This window comes from Globicephala melas, chromosome 1, assembly GCF_963455315.2.
Source record: "Globicephala melas chromosome 1, mGloMel1.2, whole genome shotgun sequence".
Lineage (NCBI taxonomy): Eukaryota > Metazoa > Chordata > Mammalia > Artiodactyla > Delphinidae > Globicephala > Globicephala melas.
The window spans coordinates 156,334,881-156,348,541 of NC_083314.1; the positions used below are offsets into that span (position 1 = coordinate 156,334,881).

General features: G+C 40.1%; 1 protein-coding gene across 1 annotated transcript in view; it reads right to left on the reverse strand.

Moving 5' to 3' along the window:
• The window catches only part of MACF1 (microtubule actin crosslinking factor 1), a 239,454-nt gene that overhangs the window by 148,934 nt on the left and 76,859 nt on the right, over positions 1-13,661 (reverse strand). The window contains exons 21-26 of the mRNA XM_060307542.1: positions 12,460-12,585; positions 9,816-9,968; positions 8,204-8,358; positions 4,581-4,707; positions 3,998-4,181; positions 3,412-3,581 (exon numbers count right to left, since the gene is read on the reverse strand). Coding sequence (XP_060163525.1) covers positions 3,412-3,581; positions 3,998-4,181; positions 4,581-4,707; positions 8,204-8,358; positions 9,816-9,968; positions 12,460-12,585 — 915 coding nt within the window. The remainder of the gene's footprint in view (positions 1-3,411; positions 3,582-3,997; positions 4,182-4,580; positions 4,708-8,203; positions 8,359-9,815; positions 9,969-12,459; positions 12,586-13,661) is intronic.

The following is a 13,661-nucleotide window of genomic DNA, read 5'->3' on the forward strand; positions in this document are numbered from 1 at the left end:
GGCTTTTGCACAGCAAAGGAAACCATAAACAAGACAAAAAGACAATCCTCAGAATGGGAGAAAATATTTGCAAATGAAACAACAGACAAAGGATTAATCTCCAAAATATACAAACAGCTCATGGAGCTCAGTATCAAAAAAACAAACAATTCAATTAAAAAATGGGTGGAAGACCTAAATAGACATTTCACCAAAGAAGACGTCCAGATGACCAGGAGGCACATGAAAAGATGCTCAACATCACTAATTATTAGAGAAATGCAAATCAAAACTACAATTGAGGTTATCACCTCACACCAGTCAGAATGGCCATTACCAAAAAATCTAGAAACAATAAATGCTGGAAAGCGTGTGGTGAAAAGGGAAGCCTCCTGCACTGTTGGTGGGAATGTAAACTGATACAACCACTATGGAGAACAGTATGGAGGTTCCTTTAAAAACTAAAAATAGAACTAATATATGGCCCAGCGATCCCACACAGGCATATACCCTGAGAAACCATAATTCAAAAAGAGACATTGTGGGCTTCCCTGGTGGTGCAGTGTTGAGGGTCTGCCTGCCAATGCAGGGGACATGGGTTCGAGCCCTGGTCTGGGAAGATCCCGCATGCCATGGAGCAGCCGGGCCTGTGAGCCACAACTACTGAGCCTGCACATCTGGAGCCTGTGCTCTGCAGCAAGAGAGGCCATGATAGTGAGAGGCCCACACACCGCGATGAAGAGTGGCCTCCGCTTGCCACAACTAGAGAAAGCCCTCACACAGAAACGGGGACCCAATACAACCAAAAATAAATAAATTAATTAATTTAAAGAAAAAGAGACATTGTACCACATTGTACCACAACGTTTATTGCAGCACTATTTACGATAGCCAGGACGTGGAAACCACCTAAATGTCCATCTGACAAATGAATGGATAAAGATGTGGCACATATATACAATGGAATATTACTCAGCCATAAAAAGAAACGAAATTGAGTTATTTGTAGAGAGGTGGATGGACCTAGAGTCTGTCATACAGAGGGGCGTAAGTCAGAAAGAGAAAAACAAATGCCATATGCTAACACATATATATGGAATCTAAAAAAAAAAAAAAAACCTAGTAGCAGGGCAGGATGATCCTGCTAGCAGGGCAGGAATAAAGACAGAGACATAGAGAATGGACTTGAGGACACGGCGGGAGAGGAGGAAGCTGCGGCGAAGTGAGAGTAGTATCTAGTATGGACATATATACACTACCAAATGTAAAATAGTTAGCTACTGGGAAGAAGCAGCATAGGACAGGGAGATCAGCTCGGTGCTTTCAATGACCTAGAGGGGTGGGATAGAGAGGGAGGGAGGGAGGCTCAAGACGGAGGGGATATGGGGATGTATGTATGCATATGGCTGATTCACTTTGTTGTACAACAGAAACTAACACAGTATTGTGAAGCAATTATACTCCAATAAAGATTTTAAAAAATCAGAAAAAGAAAAAAGAATCAACAATAGATACTGTAACAGTTTGGTGAAAGTTTGATGTAAAACAGGATGTTTACATAGTCTCAAAGTATCTCCTCACAAGATACTTAGTAATCACAATGAGGAAAACAGCAACAAGTGATAAAAGCTATCACCAGTAATGGGACAAATCCACATCACATGCCTCCTGACAGGATGCACCAAGGACATACTATCACTTCTATGGTATTCCTGCCAAAAATGTGTAACCTGTATTTAATCTTGAACAAGCCTTAGATAAACACAAATAGGGGGACATTCTATAAAATAAATGGGCTGCACTCTGCAAAAATATTAAGGTCATGATAGATGATGAAGAATCAAGAAATTGTTTCAGGTTAAGAAACCTAAAGAGACGCAGCGACTAAATGCAATGTGGGGTGCTGCACTGAATCCTACACCAAAATATTCTTTTTTGGGGGGGAATCAGGGGAGTGGGGGTACTACTCAAAAAGCCATTTATCAGCTCAACTGAAGACATTTCAATTAAGGTCTTGGATAACAGTATTATACCAATATTCACTTCCTGATTTTAATCACTGTCCCATGGTTATGTGAGACTATCCTTGTTTTTGGAAATGCACATTGAACTATACAGGGGTAAAGGAGCACCATGTTTGAAACTTACTCTCAAAAAAAAAAAGATTATTATCAATATTATGTATACATATGTAGAAAAAATGATAAAGCAAATGTAGAAAAATGTTAACATTTATGGAATCTAGGTGACGGTTATATGAGAATAAAAACTTTTCTCTATATCTGAATCTATTCCAAAATAATTTTTTTTAAAAAAAGGTCCTTTAGAAGAGCTCAATATTAACCTCTATTTCTTTGACTGACCTATTTTGCATGACTACAGAAGAGTAAAAACACTTTAATATGAGAATTGCAGGTACATATGACATGCCTCACACAGACATATTAGATCCTTCTCGACCAAAAGAAATTATACTGGGCTCACATCCTCTTCTTCAGGCTTAGGAATTACTGAGAAATTTCTCAAGTTGAGAAAACTCACTACTCATTAGGCACTGCTTCCCATTTCCTTTAACCTCCCAGATCAAATCTAACATTCTTCATAGAGCTCCCTCATCACACCCCAAGTAGAAATGTTCCAGTAACACTCCACATTCCTACAGCAATGTTTGCTTGGCAATCTGGAAGTACACTAGGTACTATCTTATGACATCTCTTATACTTGAAGTCTCTAACTATAACTTTAACCTTTTCTTCTTTACACTAGGAGCCAAAAGCAAGGGGCTTTGGCTTACTTTCTTTGCATGCCCATGAGAACTTAATAAAGCAATTAATATTTGCTTCTTTTATGTCAAGAATACAACCCCATATTTTTACAGCATTCTACTTTTCCAGGAAGCTCATGATATGTACCATATCACTTAATTTTCAAAACAACTTGTGTGACTCATATATTACTATCTCCATTTTATAAGAAAGGAAACTAAGGAAGAGAATTTGCTCAGTCACAGAGAAGTGTGTACCAGAGCCATAGTAGAATCTGAGTCTTTCCTTACTATTTTTGGAGTCATGTGACTGACAGTAACCGTGTCACAGAATATAATACACATCAATACATATAAGGGAGAGAGCAGAGAGCAGCATCTCTACTAAGTAGTCTTAAAATATGTAGTCCAAAAGCAGCGCTGAGAACAATTTGCCAGTGTCTGCCTTCCCAACTGTGTAGGAAACTAATCAACATTCAGCAATATCCTGGGAGCTGAAACTACGCTTTTCCATGGGTGAAAGGCATTTACAGACTTCAGGGAAGAATTCTGGAGTACGATTGCCATGAGTCTGCTGCCTTATTCCTTAGGATCCAGACTCTCTTGCCCTCCAATTCATTCTGAAACTGTTTACTCTGCATCCAGCACCCGCTGCTCTTAGGGCTTACCTCTTGTTCTGCGATCCTTAATGCACTGTCCTGCCGGGCATCTCTGTCAGCCCTAGAGCTGGCAGGGGACTGAATTCGTTTGATTAGTCTCTGTTCACAGTCCTCCAGGCGCAGCCGGATATTCTTCAGCTCTGAAATGTACATCTTGGCCACAGTTTCCTCTTTGTCCTCTGTGAATGCACAAGCACAGAAGACCACTAAGCACGACAACAGAGATCAGCAAACCTGAGAACAACACTGGTTCCAGCAGACCTGATATTCCATGAATGAAAGCAAGGCCTTATGTGGGGAACCTTCTGCCTGTTCCCAAACTCCCTGCATCATATACTACTCTTTAAGGATCCAAACACGTAATTTCCACAGGAAAATGTGATAGGTTGATAAGCAATAATGAATGAAATATGGCCTCTTCTTCCATGATCTCATTTTGAGAATTCATCTCTACAAGTTTTTCTCTATCTCAAGTTTTTTAGCAACTCAAGTGGTAAAAAGGTGGTGATGATGCTGTCTAGAGTGTATGAAGGGTCCAGCAGCACCCTTCAGGGCTCCCATTCCACTTCCCTCTCCCTCTTCCCAAGGCACACACCATTCTCCATGGACTTCATCAGGTGCTGGAAGTGGGTTTTACAAGCCTCCACCTCCTCTTCCAAGCGCAGACGATCAGCCACTGAGAAGAGCGCCGAGTCACGGCTCTCCTGCAGAAAGTCTTCGTAGTGGGCCTGCAGGTTCTTCATAACCTGGTGGTACTCCCCAGGTGCTGAGGAGCGGAGCTGCAGAGAAAAAGCCAGAGGACATTTCAGTGGAATGGGAACGTAATACAAAATAGTGCACAAACCATAATTATAAACATGCTGACTTTTCACAAATTGAACCTGTCCATGAAATCAGCATTCAGATCAAGAAACAGGACGTTACTAGTATCTGAGAAGCACTCTTTGTGCCCTCTTGGATGTAAGCCTTAATGATGGTTAATTCACCAGTATTCCCCTACTCCACACACTTATGCAAAAGTTTCTGGTTCCTAAGAGCCTCAAGCCCCTAACCCCAAAACAGTATCCCTGACTCCATTTTACACCAATTGGGTGAGGAGGAGTCTCACAGTAAGAAGTTCCTTCCGGAAAAAAACGTGCCAATAGGTTATGAGCCTGCGGTAAAGCTGTCATAATTACCTTTTCCAGGTTCCAGGTCTTTACAAGGTCAAGGTCCTTCCTCAGATAGTTCCAGGAGATAAGGCTTTTGGTGTTAACATGTAGCTGATGCCAAAGGGCCATCACCTTCTGATAAGACTGCTCCACCCTACAAACAACACAGAACCTGGCTATAGCTTTTCTAAGGCTTCAGCTCCACACTAGAGACCTTCTAAGGAAAAAATGTGATTGCCTTAGCAGAACTGAGCTTATATGCTGAGCAGAGAAAGGCAACAAGTCAAATACTAACAACACAGGAATCTTTAGACCTAAATAAGTTGAGATGCTCAAGCAATTTGCTACACTATTCTATACATTATGTCAGCACATATTTAGCAATCTCATAAATGTTACCTGAATGTAATATAATTATGAGAAGTTAGAGGGAGGAATACCCAGGGAAAGCAATGATAGAGAAAAATAGAGACAAAATAACTCCATTTGAAATTGCTGAAAAATGACACCAATGCTTAAAAAGCGATTTGCTGTGTTCTATATTTTTACAAAACTGCTAAAATGTTTAAAAGTTAATAGCAATTTAAGAAGTTCACCTGGCATATAAAACGAAACTTGTAGTGTGAAGGGCTTGAGAAGATCTTTTTCTTAGCATCCCATGCCTAACTCAATCTCAACTTACGGATGACTTACAAACTCAGATACACAGACACACTCGACACACACCAAATTACCTTGAATTTCTTCAAGTTAAGAAATGTAAGATATATAGAATAGGATGGAAAACTAGAAGCTAGGATGTCAGACATTAAACCCATTAGTTTATCTTTCCATTTTCCAAAAATCCCACTAAAATGACTGTAAGGTTGAAATAAAAGTTCAGGAAATCTCAAAGAAAAATAAAAATACAAAGAAATAAAAAACAGAAAGAAAATAAGAGAAAATGAGAGAAACAGTTAGGAGGTCCAATAGCTGACAAATGGGAGTTCTTGAAAGTGAGAACAGAAAACAAACATAGAAAAGGAAATAATTAAAGAAATAATCCAAGAAAAATTTCCCCAGATCTGAAAGATATGAGTTTCCAGTCTGTGTTCAGGGTTAGCACAAGAAAGGCTCACCTGAAGACACAGCATCCCCTTCAAAGATTAAAGACAGAGAGGAGTTTAAAATCTTCAGAGAGATAAAGATTTCATTCAAAAGGTTAAAGTGTCAAACTGTCCTGTATCACGACTGTGATAGAGGACACAATTCTATGCATTTGTCAAAATAACAGTATTGCTCACTACAAAAGGGGAATTTTACAGTTACATAAACTTAAAGAATGATAAAGAATGATAATCGTACTGTACGTCTCAACAACAAACCCTGGATGCTGGAAAACAGTGGGACAGAGCCTTCAAGGTTCAGACTGAAAAGAATTTCCAGAAGAATTCTGTAACTGACCAATTCATTATGAAGGGAGAAGAAAGACATTTTCAGATATGACAGGATTCAAAAAATTTACTTCTCCTGCACTTTTTTTCAGCAAGCTACTGGAGAGCGTACTCTCCCAAACCAGGGAATAAACCAATAAATAAGACTTAGAATCTAGGAAGCAGAGGGTCCAACACAGAAGAGATGTAAAGGGAATCTTCAGGGTGAAGATGAAGGGAAATGCCAGGGAGGCAGTAATGAAGCAGGCCTACAGAGCAGGTTCAGACTGGAAAAGGAAGACAGAATGGTTCAGAAGAGACGTTTCCAAGAGAAAATAAAATTGAAGATTACCTGGTGTTTGGCCATACTAAGAAGGCTTTTACAGTAAAATAGGAGAGTTTGGGAATAAATTCATAAGATACAAATAGACAACTAAGCAAACTTAAAAACAAAACAATTATCAGCTCCAAGGAAACATAAAGTTATACAAAATAATTTGTTCATACATATATTCAATCACCTAACTCGTTCATTCTTTTCTTTAACAATCATGTATTGAGTACCTACTACATGTCAGGTTCTAGGTGATGAGGATACAGAGGTAAACAAAACAGACAAAAATCTATTCTTTTAGAACTTCTAAGGGGAGGAGAAAGGCAATAAACAAATTTATAATCTTTTGGACAGTATTAAGTGTTCTGGAGAAAAATAAAGTGTTCTGATGGGGAGAGGAGATAGAGAGTGATAGGCAGTGAGTGGGGTGGTAGTATATGAATGTGATTAGATGAACTAAAGATGTGAGGGAGTGAATCACGTCAATATATGAAGCAAGCAGAGGAAATGCAAAGGCCCTGAGGCAAGAGTATGCTTGTGGTGCTTGAGAAACTGGAGCTGAGCGCAAGCAAGGACAGTGGCAAAGGATGATTTAGAGAGGTAAGACATGCTTGGGTAAGGCTTACAATATGCCCTAGAGTACTACGCAGTTCAGCTGTAAACAACTTAATGTAAAAATAACAAACAAGATACTGATTTTAAACAAAAATCATGACATAACTACATTTGGAAGATGGGTAAAGGAGAAGTGAATTACAGGTGTGTAGAAAACCATTAATTTCCTAGAGTAAGAAGTCAATAATTTCCAAAGTTGAAAAAAAATTAAGTAACAGGAAAAAAATCACATTATTTAGACATTTGATGTTAAAAACCAGAAAAATCTGCTCAAAGAGTTGAAAATAGTTCACTCTGGGAAGCAGAACTCTGGGGTGGGGGAGATGATTGCTAGTTTTTACTATAAGTTTTGTGGTATAATTCAACTTTTTAAAATCTTTATACGTATTTCAATGAAATATAAAGAAGAAAGTTAGCTGTCAGTACAAAAATCAACTATTGAGAGTAAACTGTTTATAACCAAGAATTATTTAAAAAAGAATTATCACTGTTCTTTACCCATTCACCTGTTGATGGACATTTAGGTTGGATCCATGTGGCACATATACACAGTGGAATATTACTCAGCCATAAAAAGAAACGAAATTGAGTTATTTGTAGTGAGGTGGATGGACCTAGAGTCTGTCATACAGAGTGGAGTAAGTTAGAAAGGAAAAACAAATACCGTATGTAATGCATATACATGGAATCTTAAAAAAAGAAAGGAAAAAAAAGGTACTGATGAACCTTGTTGCAGGGCAGGAATAAAGAGGTAGACATAGAGAATGGACTTGATGACATGGGGTGGGAAGGCGAAGCTGGGGCAAAGTGAGAGTAGCATCAACACATACACGCGACCGAATGTAAAATAGTTGGCTGGTGGGAAGCAGCAGCATAGCACAGGGGGATTGGCTCGGTGCTTTGCAATGACCTAGAGGGGTGGGATAGGGAGGATGGGAGGGAGGCTCAAGAGGGAGGGGATATGGGGACATGTGTATGCATATGGCTGATTTGCTTTGTTGTGTAACAAACTAACAAGGTATTGTGAAGCAATTATACTCCAATAAAGATTTTTTTTTAAAAAAAAGAATTATCACTGAATATATCTCAATTGACCATAGCATTTACTGAAAATCTACTATGTGGCTGGCAGGGCAAGACTTGATATCGTAATAGGAGGTCTTTCCCAAAAGAATCTTCAAAACTTGGTCTCTCTGTTCAAAATCACAAACGCAGATTCATAACCTCCATCAGTTCACCCAGCCAAAGAGCAGAGGTGGAAGTACAGAGTGGCAGTTGAGCTGAGTTACCTGCTGGCCATCTCAATGGCATCCTTATTGGGTGGGGGGATAAGGAAGCAGACTGATGGTACCATTGCCTCATTCCCTGTGGGGCTGATCACTTTCCACTTGGTCCTCTGTGAATTATCTTCCAACACACACTCATCATTCTTGCAAATAGTGATCTGAAGAGACAAAGTTACAAATCATTGCTAATGGATAAACCAACAACCTATTATTACCTGGTGGCTGATCCCAAGGCTATGAAATCCTTAAGGAAAAATTGTTTTGGAGATCTCCAATCATTTGGAGATCACCTAGGGAGAGTTTCTGATTTAGACAAAAGGATAATGTGTATAAATAAACAACCTAGGGAAGGTTGTGAAATGAAATAAATCAAGTGTTTATTAAATGCCTGTTACATGTCAAGTAACACAGTATATGAAATTTATAAGGAGACTGTAAGACCTGCAAGAGCAATCTCTCTGAACCTACAACTAACAGGGTAAAACTTAAAGGGACATAATACTCACAACTCTGTATTTCTGATACTTCCTCCTCCTCCCTTCCTGTCACCCCACCCAAATCCCTGAAATGTTTAAGCCTTTGAAATCACCAATTCTTTCTCTTAGGAGACGAGTAACCAACAATATCATCTCTATTTTATAGACAGAAATACTGAGACAAAGAAAAGTACAGGAAAAGTTCATTTGTTCCTTTGTATAACAAATATTATTGAGCCTATTACGTGCTTGGAAGTATGTCATGCCATTAGAGGTAAAAATGGTAAGCCAACAACCATGGTCTATATTCCACATATTCTGATGCACTATTTGGTTACAACACTGTGTGACAAATGCAATTTACCAGGGAATGCATGGAAGGCACGAGGCCCAGTCTTGGTTAGAGAGGTAAAGAGATTATTCAGGACCTTAAAGCCACATTAAGGAATTTAGACTTTCTACACAGAAATGGGGAATTGTTGTAAGACTTAGGCAGGGGAGTGATGGTAAAAAAAAAAAAAAAAAAAAAAGTCACGCTGGACTTCCCTGGCGGTCCAGTGGTTAAGACTCTGCGCTTCCACTGCAGGGGGCGTGGGTTCGATCCCTGGTCAGGGAACTAAGATCCCACATGCTGTGTGGCGTGGCCAAAACAAAATTAATTAATTTTTAAAAAGACCATACTGGTGGTAGGATAAAGAATGCACTGAATGGGTAGGCTGACGTAATGATCCAAGTGAAAGAAACTTAGGGTCTAACTTGTAGTAGCAGCAGGGACAGAAAGAAGTACACTTGAGGGATACTTATTTACAAGGTATTGATACTACTGACTTGATAGTCCTACTAGCTGTGGGGACTAAGAGGGGAGGAGTCATGGATCTCTCCCAGCTGCTACAAAGCACCGTTTCTATCTACACTTAGGCTACTGGGTGGATAATGATGCCAATTACTGAGGCAGGGAGCAGGTCAAGATCATAGAGTTGAGGCTTATTTTTTTCATGATAGAAGAGATTTGAGCATGTTTAAGTTCTAATAGAAGAACTCTATCATTTGACCTTTCCCTGTTACCATAACCCTAACTGAAGGCTTCCCTTCTCCCTTGCTTCCTTCTGGAGCGGGAAGTACCCTTTCCACCTCCTCACCTCGATCTGCCGGTAGTCACAGATGGCCTTGATGGAAATGGTGCTCTTTAGCACGTGGTCGGGACTGCGTGGCTTTAGCTGAACAATGGATTTTGATCTCCCAACAAGACTGGCAACGGAACTCTTGGACTGTATAAGCTGCTCCTTTTCATCCTACAAAATGGGAAGAAAACGAAAAAGACATTAATGTTGCTCCTTGGGAGACTCAGTCAACAAAGAAAACTGAATGCTCCACTCCCTCCGAGAATGTCACTTCTCGGTTAAGTAGGGATCCTTGGTGGAGCCATCTTAGAAACACAGGGATAAAGAAAACAGGAGAGGATGCTTCTGTCTGCTACCAAGCGCTTTTATACTCAAATTCTGCAGCTTTCTCCCTGTGTCTTTTTCAATGAAACATAAAGCCACATGCAAAAACAAATAATAAATAAATTAAAAAAAAAAGAATTTCTAGCTGCCAAATACAGCTATACAGCTAACAAAGGATTTTGCCAAATAAGGTTCAGAGAACATGGAAGTTAAAAACAATGATAATAACTAGGCTGTGGTTGTTATTATTATTAAATTTCTCACTGGTAGAAGCCAGTTCTTGCCTCTCTGCTTAGGAGAAGTTAGAGTTATACTCTTTTACATTTTTTTTAATAATGTTATCTCCCAAGCTCTATTACAAATATTTTACTTTATTAAATTGAATCAAACTTTCTAGAGAAAGATCTTAGCTCTTCAACCAACAATCTATAAACCAATGCTGTTGGTGAAGGTACTGGGACAAATGACTTAAGGTTTACCTTTTAGAGTCTTGTGTGCTGTATTTATATAAATTTGATTGATTTGAAAGAGGTCTCATGCAAAATTGAAATACTCAAGTCTCTGCAAACCCAATTTTCTTAAAAACTAATGAAGTTCTTGTCAACGAAATGGGTAGCAATCTACTACCAATTCCATTAAAGAGTAAAAGATAAGCTTTATCTCTTAACCAGGATGTTTCAAGCCCATTTTGAGGTATAAAAAAGTCCCCAGAAGAGGGCTTTCTTAGGATGGAAGTGGATGTGATGAGAGTAAAGAGTTAATAATGTTAAGAAATGCCATTAAAGAATTAAGAATATGCAAGTAAATAAAAAAGAAATGCTTAAATAAACTACCTGTGCCTGTCCCCGGGAGCATGATTGGAAGAAATACAACTTTAACTTATTAGTTAAGAAAGAGGAATGGAATAGGTCAGGGAGACAGCCACACTGTTCCATTCTTGAGAGCTGGTCTACCCATTTCAGTTTCCTTGCAATAAAGATGTCAATTTCTGTCTAACCCACAGCCAAACGTCTCAAGCTCCAGAGACCAAGTGCTCAGCGTGGTAAAAGGTCTGAAAAGAACCAGAAGCCACAACAGATGCTCCCGAACCTGACGGACAAGCTGAGGACAAGCTGAGGAGCAGACCCAGGTGACTTCATGCCCCGATGACGCCGCCAACCCGATGCCCCTGACCTGGAGAGGAGGGAACAGAGCAGCGACCCTCGAGAAGAGAAGATATGACAACAATTGCAGAGGAGTTACCCTATGACAGGAAGGTACTCTGTGGGAGGGAGGAGATAATAGCCACGGATTATTAGATTCCTCCTTCATACCTGATGTACCTCTAAGAGCGACATTCTAGAGACAACATCGGAAAAGTCAGGTCTTTACCCTTCATTCCAAATTAATTAAATTCACAGGTTATTTGCTCAGGTGAAACACTGAATCTAAACCCATTCATAGCTCTACAATACCTGAAAGTGTTTTTTAAAAAATCAACTCATGTTCACTAATTCCCAAGTCTCACCCACGAATAAAATGACACTGTTTTGGGTTATTCTGGTTCTCTTATTTATAATTTTCTACTGAAATGTGAGACTACTCGCATTTCTCACACAGGAAAAGTAATTTCCCTATTACCTATACATTTCCATCTTAATCAGAGTTGTAGCTGGAGCCCTGTCTTGCGAACTCTGTAATATATGCTCAATAACTATAAGTAGTCTGCTGGTGATTTGACTACCACCACCCCTGAAGGAATAGTTCACTGGAGAAAATAAATGTAAAACTGATTTGGATTAAATACTACTTGCAAAACTATTTTTAAAAAGTTAATACCACTACATAAATAAACTGAGCAAATACTGCATTACACCTACATAAGACTTTAATGTTTCAAATACCTCATCATTACCAAAAGAAAATTCCCAAGGAGGAAACAATTGGCTCAGGTCTAGTTCATTGGTGTTTTGTTTTATTCTCTTTGCATGAGAGAGTGAAAAAGAATTTGGTGTCAGCTAATCCCGTCAACCCTGTTTTTCATGCTCTACACCCCCATCTTTGGCTCCAACGACTGAATTAAAATAGGAACAATGCAAAGAAACTGTGCTGAGCACTACGTGGCTCAGGGGCACATGGCTAGGCCCTTACTTCAACAGCATACCCAAAGGACTCATTAGCAACTTCTTTAAGAAAAGAGAAAAGGAAAAGAACAACACAGATTAAACTCTAATTGAATGTGAGCCAAACTTTGTAATGGTGACCCACAGCCCTGGCACTTTCAAGGATATAAAGAGCAGCAGCTGAAAGGGTTTACTCTGTTTCTCAGAAGCAATCATCCCACTGATGCAACACCCACCATGGAGTCCTGCAGCAGGTCCTCCAGGCGGGACAAGCTGGTGCTGTGGTCGCAGGAGTACTTCCGTTTGATGGATTCTTGGAGGTTCCTCAGGAATGACTCCAGGTCTCGAGCGTCACTGAAGAACTGTGGGGATAAGAGGGAGGGGTGCCTTGTGCTCAATACATCACAACACCAAGATGATAATGGAGAAAAAACAACCTTACCATGCCTGCTGATTACACAATCCTGGATTACAAAATGCCATGCCAGGGAAACAGTAGTGACAACTGCCACAAAGCCCACTGAACCCAGTAGAACACTTAGTCTGCTTCACTCCTCAGACATCACTGATCTTTCCCCTTGAGTTTTGGCTAGTGGCAGCACTTGACTGTCAGGTTTATTTCATAAAAAGCCTAGAGGTTGAGTATCTCAATTCATTGATATGATTACAAAATGATCAGGGAGCTTATTTAATTAAGAGCAAATCCAAACAGAGATAACAGCTTATTTCCTCTTCCCACCCTCACCTGAAAACAAGCAGTATGTTCTTTTTTTTTTTTAATTTATTTAATTTATTTATTATTTTTGGCTGCATTGGGTCTTTGTTGCTGCATGCCGGCTTTCTCTAGTTTCGGTGAGTGGGGGCTACTCTTCGTTGCAGTGTGCGGGCTTCTCATTGCAGTGGCTTCTCTTGTTGCGGAGCATGGGCTCTAGGCATGCGGGCTTCAGTAGCTGTGGTACGTGGCTCTAGAGCACAGGCTCAGTAGTTGTGGCGCACGGGCTCTAGAGTTCAGGCTCAGTAGTTGTGGCACACGGGTTTAGTTGCTCCGCGGCATGTGGGATCTTCCCAGACCAGGGCTCGAACCCGTGTTCCCTGCATTGGCAGGCAGATTCTTAACCACTGCGCCACCAGGGAAGCCCAAGCAGTATGTTCTTGATGTAGCAACAGATTAAAGGAAAAAAAAACCAAAAAAACAAAAAATGGTTCTAATATTTTACAGCCCCTCCCATCAGGAGGTGGAGTCTATTTCCCCCCCACCTCCTCGAAGCTGGGCGGGGGAACATCACTTGCTTTAGTCAATGGCACATTAATACACGTGAGAGCAGAAAAAAATGCTTGTGCACCAGGGCCTGCCTTCTCTGGCTGCTTGTGAAACACAGGTATTCTGTGAAGGAGCCTAGGATAGCCTACTGGATGCTAGAGACTTGCATGTGGACTT